This window comes from Tauraco erythrolophus, chromosome 4 (assembly GCF_009769465.1).
Source record: "Tauraco erythrolophus isolate bTauEry1 chromosome 4, bTauEry1.pri, whole genome shotgun sequence".
NCBI lineage: Eukaryota > Metazoa > Chordata > Aves > Musophagiformes > Musophagidae > Tauraco > Tauraco erythrolophus.
Genome location: NC_141468.1, coordinates 17,747,880 through 17,759,956, shown reverse-complemented (window position 1 = coordinate 17,759,956; position 12,077 = coordinate 17,747,880). Strand labels below are relative to the sequence as shown.

The 12,077-nt window shown below is 38.4% G+C and overlaps 1 protein-coding gene across 1 annotated transcript in view; it reads right to left on the bottom strand.

Moving 5' to 3' along the window:
- CPNE8 (copine 8) overlaps positions 1–12,077 on the bottom strand; it is a 118,967-nt gene that overhangs the window by 85,522 nt on the left and 21,368 nt on the right. Inside the window, exon 3 of the mRNA XM_086609716.1 lies at positions 7,063–7,109. Within this exon, the coding sequence (XP_086465842.1) occupies positions 7,063–7,109 (47 nt within the window). The remainder of the gene's footprint in view (positions 1–7,062; positions 7,110–12,077) is intronic.

Sequence of the window (12,077 nt, the reverse complement as noted above, 5' to 3'; positions counted from 1 at the left end):
AGAACAGAGTATCTTTTCTGGATTTCCTGAGATGGAGAGTCTTTGTCACCTCATAATGCAAGTTCTCCTGGTAGAAGGGGATTTTTAACTTTTATTTAGATATTTCAACTTTTATAGCATCTCAATCTAGTGATCCAGCCTAAGGGGCTATGAGGCTAACGGAAAATCATATCCTTCATTTTAACATCAGAGTTATAAAAGACTAGCAAGTTGAGTAAGTCCAATATCAAAGATACAAAGCAACTGTTGTAACTATGAGGGTCTAACCTAACCCTCTTCTAATCACCTTCTATATGAATTCTCTGAATTAACTCTTGCTGCAACTTTATGGCCATGAGTGAATTTGAGAATAATCTTTAGCAAGCCCTCTTGTTTTTTTAAATTTGCAGGGTTTTACCACAATTGCAACGAAGTTGTTCCAATAATTAATCACCTCCATTCTGAAAAATAAGTTCTTATTTCTTGCCTGATTTTTATTTCATTTCCTTTTCCATCTTTTGGATCTTTCTATACCTTTGTTAGCCAGAAATGTGTTCCATTATGAAATTTTTGTTCTTAGTGTTGATATTTATAGCTGATTATATTATCCTTAGTTCACTCTTTCATTAGGAAAATAATTTGAGCTTAAGTTTTTCAGTGTAGCATCTGTTATTTAATCTTTTAATAATTCACTACTTTTATCTCTAGTCTTTGGTCTTTTAAACATCTTTCTTGAAATGTGAACAGTCAGTACTCAGTATTCTGTTACAATTCTAGGAAACTAAAGACCTACAAAATAGTTTAAACTATCACTAGGTTCTTGGCTCTGATCTAAATGGCTTTTGAAAATTCTTTAGGAAGCTCCATATAACACTCTCCATTGGAAGCTCACTGCACAAAATAGTATATGATCACGCAACAAAAGATAATCCTCTTCTCGGAGTTTGTAATCTAGCTTCAGTATATGTGAACAGAACAAATAAGAAACTTGAATTGTAGAGAAAGAAATGCAGCACCAGTAAAATGAGCCTCTTATAATAATGATTAATAGTCTCAAATAATCAGAATTAACAGAGACTGCAAGAAAACAAACAAAAAATTCACAACTGCCAACTCCACTCCAGAAAAAAGCATAGCCCTAAAACATTCGGTAGTGTTTCTCCCAAAGGAATAATAATGTTTTTAATATATAAATTCATACTAATTATCAGAAAAAACACAACATTCCTCTAACATACATGCAGGAACTCATACGAAATCTGTATACTGCATGTACACGACAGTGATTTCCACATAACCCTTTTTAACTGACAGTTGTACAATCATAAGTATACAAAAATCAGAAAGGATTGCCCATTTTTCTATGCTTTGGCATTTTTCCATTAACTGTTTTCTTTGAAAGGAAACATGACTGCCTTGAAAAGATGATGATGTTTTATTTCAACTATCTTAATTCCCTCAAACAGTTGATTCTTTCTAGAAATCTGCCAGGGGAAGTGTTCCAGTGAATTGAATATCATGCAACACCAAAATGCATTCTTCACAACTGGGACAGTATAGACTTCTTCCATACTCTCCATCCTTTGCTTCCTTGTACTGAAACTTTTTCTAGTAATCTGCTACAAACTACCTTCCTATTTATTTCATGTCCTTCTACTAAAGAAGATACAAGCTATTGTTCCAAGGAAATTTCATCAAACCTATAAAAAAAACAAAATCTAAATCTCAATAAATGTTGATTATAATACATCTAGCCTTTGTGATTGTCATTAAAACAGCCTTCAAAATCTATAAAGGGGACTCAAAAGCATGTCTTACTATGGTTCAAACAGCAATCAAATTAGTAGATGCTCCAGTGAAATGCTTAACTATTAGATACACAAGTAAGTGTCCACTTGGAACAAAATCGGTCAGATTGTCACAGAATCATTTAGGTTGGAAAAGACCTTTAAGACCATCAAGTCCACCACTAAACCAAGCCCCTAAGCATCATGTCTTTTAAATACCTTCAGGAATGGTGACTCAAGCACTTCCCTGGGCAGCCTGTTCCAATGCTTGACAACCCTTGCAGTGAAGAAATTTTTCCTCATATCCAATCTAAACCTCCCCTAATGCAAGTTGAGGCCATTTCCTCTCATTCTATCACTTGCTGCTTGGGAAAAGAGACCAACATCCACCTCGCTACAACCTCCTTTCAGGTAGTTGTAGAGAGCGATAAGGTCTCCCCTGAGCCTCCTTTTCTCCAGACTAAACAACCCCAGTTCCCTCAGCCGCTCCTTGTAAGACTTGTGCTCAACACCCTTCATCAGCTTCATTGCCCCTCTATGGACACATTCCAGCACCTCAATGTCTTTCTTGTAGTGAGGGGCCCAACACTGAACACAGTGTTCGAGGTGTGGCCTCACCAGGGCTGAGTACAGGGGGACAATCAGTTCCCTAGTCCTGCTGGCCACGCTATTTCTTATACAAGCCAGGATGCTGTTAGCCGCCTTGGCCACTTGCGCACACTGCTAGCTCATATTCAGCCAGCTGTCGACCAACACCCCCATGTCCTTTCCCTCCAGGCAGCTTTCCAGCCACTCTTCCCAAGCCTGGAGCATTGCATGGGGTTCTTGTGACCCAAGTGCAGGACCCAATACTTAGCCTTGTTGAACCTCACGCAGTTGGCTTCAGCCCACGAATCCAGCCTGTCCAGATCCATCTGTAGAGCCTTTTAACCCTCAAGCAGATCAACACTCCCACCCAACTTGATGTCGTCTGCAAACTTCCTGACGGTGCGCTCAATCCCCTCGTCCAGATCACTGACAAAGATATTAAACAGAACTGGCCTCAATACTGAGCCCTGGGGAACACCATTATCTAATATGTTATGATAGAAGGGGAGGATATTCCCCTCTTTGAGATTGATTAATGTCATAAGTTAATTATAATTAATTCTAATTTATTAATTAATTATATTTATTATTAAAATAATACATTTATTTATTAGTTGATAGGAAAGAAAACATAAGAATAAGCACTCAATTTGGTGGATAAAAACTTCCTGAAAGGTCTCAACAAGTTCCTATGGACTTGGATGTCCATGGATGGACCCACGCACGCCTAAACAATCTGGCACAGGGACTGAAAGAATAAAGTCACAAAACAAATAGATTTTTACAGAATTAAACAGGATAAATACATAAAAAGCAGCTATGAATACTTGGCAGAATATTATTATTAATACTGAGTGATCAGACAATAAAAAGGCAGATGAAATTCCATATGGAAGAATGAAACACTATATGCACATGAGGAAAAAAAAGTAACAGCTAACTTAATACAGAAGTTAGGATGGCTTAATGGGCAATGTGAGCACATAAAGCGAGAAGACTTTCTGTTGATAAACTGTACAGTACAGGGACTAGGAACAGCTCATGATAGTATTTTTTTTATTTCCTTACAAACTGGTCACCCTTGCTATCTTGGGATTCCACTACAACCTTGCCTACCTGCCTTCTCTTTCAATTTGACGCCTCAATCAAACAAGATACTTTTTCTTGTCTCCGACATATTTACTCCAGATTAAAAAAAACACACGAACAGAATTAATGAACAGGAAGGCCTGAAGAATGGGAAGCCATAAATCATTTTAGAAGACATTTGGCAGCTCATGAAACTGGAAATCAGTATGATGAGTACCAGTCAGAAAACACAATCCGAGACAGGTATACAAATTTAATTTGCATCCAATGCATTCTTACAGTAGATGGACCAGAGGCTCAGAGCCTCGCTCCATAGGCACTTCCTTAACACTTACCATTGGTGGATATTGCCAGTAAAACCACAGTTGGTTGAGAATTTTGCAACATCTATTACTTATTTAACATTCACTTTTGAAGTGCTCCCTCTTGTTTTCAGAATTAACACCCTCTTCAAAATGAAGAAATTCAGATTCTTTCAATACATTATTTAAGGCTTCTGTAGATAACAGTAAGTTATACTTAGCCAGATTTCAAATGTGGCCTCACAAAGTAAGGGGAAGTAAATATTTTAAAACCAAAGCTCAGATTCTGATGATGCATTTGTCAATTAAATTAATTGAAATACCTGATGATAACACTGTAAGTGAAAACAAGGAAACTATTTTGGAAAACAACGCCCTATTAAATTCAGAATGAAACATTTTAATTCTTTGCTGAGGATTTGGTGTGCAAGAGTAACACTGGGTAAAAACACCGGAATCTGTACCACAGGCAAACAGGAGTCAGTGCCCAGAAAACATCTACCCTTGATTAAACGAAGGGTTTGATTTTACTATTGTATTGAATCCATCTGAATAGTTTAGTTGAAGGGGGAAAAAAGCACACTGCTAGAACAGAGTGCTAGGGAAATTATGGATATTATGAAACAATTTACTGTGTTTTTGATCCTCAAGCATTTTCTTCAGTGTTCAAAAGAAAGTAATTAGGCAAAAGAAAGAAGAGAACTATGCATAAAAGGATATGGAACAGAAACAAGGTAAAGTATGTTGCCATGACTGAACACCATTCTTTAACGTCTACTCATATCATCAAGTGCTTATTATTTGTCTCACTTTTGTCTTCTCCAAACAGTTCCAGGTGATTTCCACCTTTACAAGCTAGTGAAATATTAAATAAGTGTTTAAATGCAACAAAATGGACACATATACAGAATTTTATTGAAAAACACGGTATTAGTGCATTCACCGCTGCAGGCAGAAAAAGCACAAAAATAAAGATATGAGATTACCCATCTAATGTATATATCAACTAATCATCTACCTACCACCTTATTTTTTACCATTGGTATCCATATAATACACTACTACATATAAAATGCAATCCTGACTCGGCCCCTCTATCATGCCAGCCTCTGAATTTTGACTGTCATAACAGCTACTAGGAACGGGATTCTACTCACCGAACTTTACATCTGACCTAGTCGAAAGCGTGGGCTTTTGATCATCACTTGGAGGCATTTCTAAAGAATGATTCATTTGATCTAATGCAGACATCTAAATTAGGTCTGATGAACCGCCCTCAGGATGTTATCTTTTTCCATTAACTATAAATAGTTTAAACAGTCAACTGAGTTGTAAATACCTATACCTAGACCTTCTCCTGATAGACAAGATAGAGATAATTATGTCTTAAAAGAAAAATCTCATAATATTTTCTAGCAATTGCCATGTCAAATGCTCGGTTTAACCCCTGTAGTTCCTAACCTGGCATATGATACCATAACCACATACCAAAGTGCATCACCTGCCAAGATGCTCTCTAATGAAGATGCAATACAAGCAACAACGTTGCACGCTGCCCTGTTCAGGTGGTTTTGCTTTGGTCAAGGAGATAAAATAACAGAAGACAATACAAAGCTATAAGATGGTGACACACTTCAACCATTACAAACTTGGATCTGTTAAAATCAAGAGCAGATGGAATCTTTCCATTGACAATCTCCTAAATCACCTCAAAACAAGCACATAGAACATTTTCTAGAGTAAGGTGATAATGTTATAATTTTACCGTCAGTACAATTATGATATTAAAAATGGTTAATATTTATTTTAAGTTACACCAGAGAAGTATGAAAATTCCACAAAATTACATGTGAACCTCAAACAACACTAAAAGCCAGAATTTCTGAAACAAATCCTCTTAATCCTAAACCAGAAAACGACTCAAATGCTTTAGTGATGATCTAGGCTTGACTACCAAACCTCACCAAGCCAGCTAGTCACCTGAATGCCCGAAGACTCCTCTGTTTTCAGAGTTAGCTATCCAGACATTTAGAACTCCATGTTATGTCCACTACTTCTGCCAATTTAATTAAGATTAGTGAATTTCCATTTAGGGTCCTCAAACTGACATTTTTTCACACAAATCAGAGGAACATGATCCAGTAGATACACCGAGGGGATGTCTAGTACACAGCTCAGAACAATAGAGAGCTTCAATTTAACTAAAACCTACAAATTCAATAGGTACAATGTTTCACATATTGCCTAGTTATATGAGCTTTTCTCCAAGCAGGAGACAAATTCAATTCTCTCATCTTGACAAGACTGAGACCCACGTTCACCACGTTTCGGCAAAGCAGAAAACACATTTCTCCAGCCAACTGGCAAGGACACCAAATATAAGGGAAGAAGTCTGGTTTCTATGCCCCTGGCCCCTCCACTGGAATTTTTTACCCAAGTAGTAATCACATAAAATATCAGTTTTGAAAACAAGAACATCAGACCTCCTCTCTTTTACAGGGAAATATAGTAAGACAATTCGTTCCTCTCTTGGCTCTATTCTTAGAGTGCATGGCCATACAGCGAACCACCTACAGTGAAGAACAGTTCCATCGAACCTCTCTGCAAGGCAGCTAAAGAGCATATTTTATCAGTAGAAAGATGACCACCCTTCCCCCAACACTGTCAACTCTTTCAAAGAATAACATTAAAGGAAAAGAAATAGATGACTAAGTGCAAGGACACAGTTTCAAGCAATCACTGTTGATATGCTGTAGATACCCAATTTAGAGGTACTTGATTTTGTTTCTTAAGATGTATCTCTCCAGTGTTTACACTGATAGGTTAAGAAGACATATGCATAACACTTTCCCCTCTCTCGTTGCCTGATGTATACTCTACTCAGCAGCACCTAACTTCTCCCAAACACTACCCCGGAAAAGTAGATCTCTGCCACAACTACGGGCTAGTTTTGCTGACACTGATCATCACCACAATTGAATCCTTCCATAGATCTTGTGCTGTTTGAGCATCTTCCTCTCTTGAGATCCACAAATCTTGTCCAGATTGCCAGCTGTTTGATTGAATTTAGCTCAGGGAGACTGTAAAACAGGAAACTCATGTATTTTCTCTAATTTTGTTTTCCCTTTTGACAGAAATATGTGACAGGTATGGAAACTGAGATTAATGTAACTAGGTTTTAAGTGTTTACTAGTATTTAGGCCTCTTGTTGTTCGGCACGGCATTTGAGAGGCTATGACATGCCCTCTTCTGCTAGGGCAAATGACCGCCCTTAAATATACTCAAAAAGTTTATACATCTATGAATAAGTTTCTTACCTCTCTCCATTCTTTGTTTCCAATGGCTTGTGTGTACAAAACGCAGACTGTGAAAAGAAAAAAAATGTTCGGTCATTTTCAGAATTTAACATGTTCTTAAATCAAGTGCTCCAATTTTGTAGCCTGTTGTGCTGTTGAAATTAGTAACTAGGACAATCATAGTAATATGTTTTCCCTTGGTATTCAGTATGCCTAACCAGATCGGAGACAATATGGTCTAGTTGTTGCAGCAATGAGCTAATAAATAGGGTGGTTCTAAAATGGGAGGCAACACTTATGCTTGACCTCCAGCAAATCACTTGACAATCCTTAGCAGTAAAATTGTATAAAAGCGGGTCTTCATTAAATGCGGATGCTTTGGCTATCCTAGTTAATCTAATGCATAATTACCCTAAATTATGCTTCCTTAAGAGATGAGAGAATTAAAATAAAGACAAATGAGGACCCTACTGGAAAAAGAGACAAGGGAAATAAAAGTGGAAAGAGGAAAAAAATAACTTCTCAGGTTTTCTTTCTTAATTCTGCTTCAAATTATTTATATATATTTAAGTTCAGCGTGACCAGCAGGTCAAGGGAGGTGAAAGCGTGGCCAGCAGGTCAAGGGAGGTGATTCTGCCCCTCTACTCTGCTATCGTGAGACCCCATCTGGAATACTGTGTTCAGCTCTGAAGTCCCCAACACAAGAAGGACATGGAGCTGCTGGAGCAGGTCCAGAGGAGGGCCACAAAGATGATCCAAGGGCTGGAACACCTCTGCTATGAAGACAGGCTGAGAGAGTTGGGGCTGTTCAGCCTGGAGAAGAGAAGGCTCCAGGGTGATCGTATCGCAGCCTTCCAGTGCTTAAAGGGGGCCTACGGGAAAGCTGGAGAGGGACTTTTTACAAGGGTGTATAGTGATAGGAAAAGGGACAATGGCTTTAAATTGAAAGAGGTCAGATTTAGATTAGATATGAGGAAGAAATTTTTCACTCAGAGGGTGGTGAGACACTGGAACAGGTTGCCCAGAGAAGCTGTAGATGCCCCATCCCTGGAAGTGTTCAAGGCCAGGTTGGATGAGGCTTTGGGCAACCTGGTGTAGTGGAGGATTTCCCTGCCCATGGCAGGGGGGTTTGGAACTAGATGATCTTTGAGGTCCCTTCCAACCCTAACCATTCTATGATTCTATGATTCTAAGTGTCTTGCATATGCATCCCTTTTTAAAAAAAAAAATTAGAAGAAGTGGAATCAATGAAGTTTGTCAACATCAGCTGTTTTTGAAAGATCAAGCAGCATAATCACACAGGTGTGACTCTCACAGATCTGTTTTTCCAGTACAGAACCCACTATACATTAACCTGCAACTTCCATCCCAGAGACTGGTGACAGAGCTACAGTGACTACAATCAGGTCTTCTAAACACTACTACAAGTACAAATAATTTGCACTGAAGGAGTACTATAAGCTTTATTTTCTACAACATTGAACTAGCTGTAGCTAACAACCATAAAGCAATTTTTACCTCAAGCTCTACAACAACCCTTTTCCAAACAATGGAAATAGAGATATTTGAACACTTTCTTCCTGACAAATTCTCATCCTGTGCCAATCATTATGTTTCAGTGGAAGGTTAAAAATAACAGTGTTTTGGTTTGCAGCCTTGAACAATAAAGGTAGAAGCCTGGTTTTGTTTTCAATGAAGTCAGAACCATCATCAGAGCACAGCAGAAATGAAGTCAAGCTTCAAACTGCATTTTCTTCTTACTTGAAAGGTATTTGCTCCACACCAAAAAAAAAAAAAAAAAATCCCATTAGGCAGTAGCAAATAAGGGGAAGAACAGAAAAAAGCAAGTTCAATATTTTAGCTCACATGGAAGTTAAAAGTCAACACAAATCAACTTTTTTTTTCCAAATAAGATGTCTTGTAGAAGAAAAAAAGCTTTTACAAAAAAATTCAAAATCATTCTCTGGAGATGACTGTCTTTCTCCATTTACTCTAAATGAAACCTTGGGCAATCACACTCTCAGCTTTCGTTCCTGCTTACAGCAGGATGAATCCAAACCAACAAGCCTATTTTTACAGCACACTTTGGAGTAGATTGCTGAACTATACTACATGAAGAATGAAGTTAAATGGGAAAATGTGAGAAAACAGAGTGACATGGAAGCTATGAAATCAGCTACAGAAGTGTCTGAAGGTTACTGAACTTCTGACTAACCTTTGCATCTAGTAAGATCTGTGCCAAGGTAACCCTGGGAGAAGAAGGAAATGTTGTCAAAGGAAGTTTCCATAAATAAAAACAAGCAAAAAAATATTTTCTGGAAATACTCCTTCTGCTAACATAAAATCAGGTAGTCTCTCACAAACATTCTTTTCACTTTCCCCATCGGAAACCCTTTTTAAACTAACATTACCAGTTCCGCAATAATGAATATTTTCCAATTTTCAGTAGTGGTTTCCAAGAATGCTAATGTCTTACTAATTTCAAAAGCAGACATAATTGTGGATTTTGTCAAGAGCTTACATCTAAGTTTTCAATTAGAAATTTCTTCTGCCTATAACCCCAGTTGAGAATAGAACTGAAATTCACCTAGAGCCACTCTTTACAGATAATGTGCACTTTTGCTATTCAGATATTTATATTGTCCAGATTTTTCTTAAACCTAATCATTTTTCACTATTGATTTGCTGCTTCATTTTTTGTACTACATCCTGCCCTGTGTATTAGCATTAATGCAGTAAATCAAGTAACAATTGTGTATTGCAGCTGTAGAACAAACAGAGTATTAAAAAATGAGAGATTAAATATTGAGGAGAAGAAAACAACAATGCAACTGTAAAATATCCACTATTTGCAAATTTTCAGGAAAGAAACATTGGCACTGACTTATCTCTGTAGCTTATGAAGCCAAATAAAAGAACAGCTATGAAGAAAAAGCCTAAAAAAGATTACCGGAGGATAATTTTAGTCTCCTACCACAGCTGATGAGAAGGGAGTCACACAATATAAAAGGGTTAAAAAACAGGTGTGAAGCTCCACCTTAAAACTAATCCCGTTTCTTACTCTATTCCTGCTTTTTAGAAGGCTGCTCACTCCTGTCTGTCTGTTAGAATCCTAGTTTCCAAATACAGTAGCCAGTTTACTACCATTTTTTTATCTTTGGAGGACTTATAGCAAGCAATGTTATCATTCTGACATCTTCACTGCTGAGGCATTATGGCAACGAATCATTATTACCCAGCTGGACTGAGCTGAGATAACGAACTAGTTACTAATCAACTCAAGGTACCAACCCTGCCTACAAGAGGCAGGCCATTTCCTCCTGGCTGCGGAAGGTGCAACAGTGTCCTTGGTGCCGCAGCCCAGGCTGGTGAGTGACAAATGGTGACCCTGATGTGATACATCCATGAGACCCTGGGAAGCCCCGACTCCCTCGCCAGAGCTGAGAGCCCGAGCCAAAAGAGCCGGAGCCGGGAGCCTGAGCGAGAGTCCTTCGGAGAAGAAGGTAAAGCTGCAAGCCCTGATGTGGTATTCGCAGGAGGGAAGCGTGCTGGAGTTGGATGAATGGACCGGGTCTCTGCTCACCTTAAAGCCTTCGTGAAAACAAAAAATGGTAAAACAAAAAGGGGGAATTATGGCAACCAATCATTATTACCCAGCTGGACTGAGTTGAGATAATGAACTAATTACTAATCAACTCAAGGTACCGATCCTGCCTGCCAGAGGCAGGCCATTTCCTCCTGGCTGCGGAAGATGCAACAGTGTCCTTGGTGCCGCAGCCCAGGCTGGTGAGCAACAAGGCATTAGTAGACTCCTGTTCCCCTCCACTACCAGTGGCTCCCCAGTGCTTCCAAAAGTATATCCCAGGAGTGGGACCACCTCTCTAGTTTAAGAATCATTTACATAAAACCTTAAATGAGGGGAAAAGAGCTACGAATTTGTAGTATGACTAGCAATTTCCTCATATTTATCTAGGCTGCAGATGTGGCATGTACCTTAAATACGATGAAGATACAGACTACTAATCATCTAATGGAATATTTATTTTAAGTACGAGGTGCAAGCTTGACAGTGACACATACATGAGCATCTCAAACTGACATTTCAGAAAAAAGTCAGTCCTAATGAAAGCTTTAGAAATTACGTACATTCCAGACTTCCTGATAAATACTTTGCGAATTTAGAATAACTTGAAAACTTCCTCTATCTTTCCTCTAAAACTCACTCCAGAAATTTTAAGGAAACCGTCTATGATACTGATCTCCATCAGTGGCAAGATTCACTGTCCTTAAAGGCTCTTGGAGAATCAGTTTTATAAAGACCCTGATATCATACTAATTACAATAATCCCTCAAAAACTTCTTCAAAGTCATATCCAACTGGAGAAATGCAGATAAATATGTTGATCTAAAGCACCTAAACTACTCAAACCAGATATCTAAGGCTTCATGAAGCAACCACACATGCATACCTATAGTCAGAAATACTAACATTTAGTAATTTTTGACTCTGGACACCGATACTAGAATGTCAAATTCAAGGTAAATTTAATGAAATCTTGCAATGAAAAAGAGGGTAGAAGTGTCAACAGTTATCACTCAGTTGTAGATTCAGTTCCCAAAATGTTACAGTCTGCATTTTCTTATTTTCCCAGATAGTTTGGGCCTCCCTTACCCTACTCTGGTCCTTTCCCATTCAATGCATATATGCTTATCATTTTGCCTGGCAACTACTGTTACATCCAAACTCAGTTTTCCCAAATGTAACATCACATCTATTCCCTTCAAAGAAAGTCTTAGTCACAATAAAGTTGGCCCATGCTACCTGTAGTAGGTTGACCCTGGCTGGACACCAAGTGCCCACCAAAGCCAGTCTATCACCCCCCTCCTCAGCTGGAAGCTGGACAAGGGAGAGAAAAATGTAAGGAAAGGCATGTGGGTCGAGATAAGGGCAGGGAGAGATCATTCGCTAATTACCATCACAGGCAAAACAGACTCAACTTGGGGAAAACAGTTTGATTTATTAGTAATCAAATCGA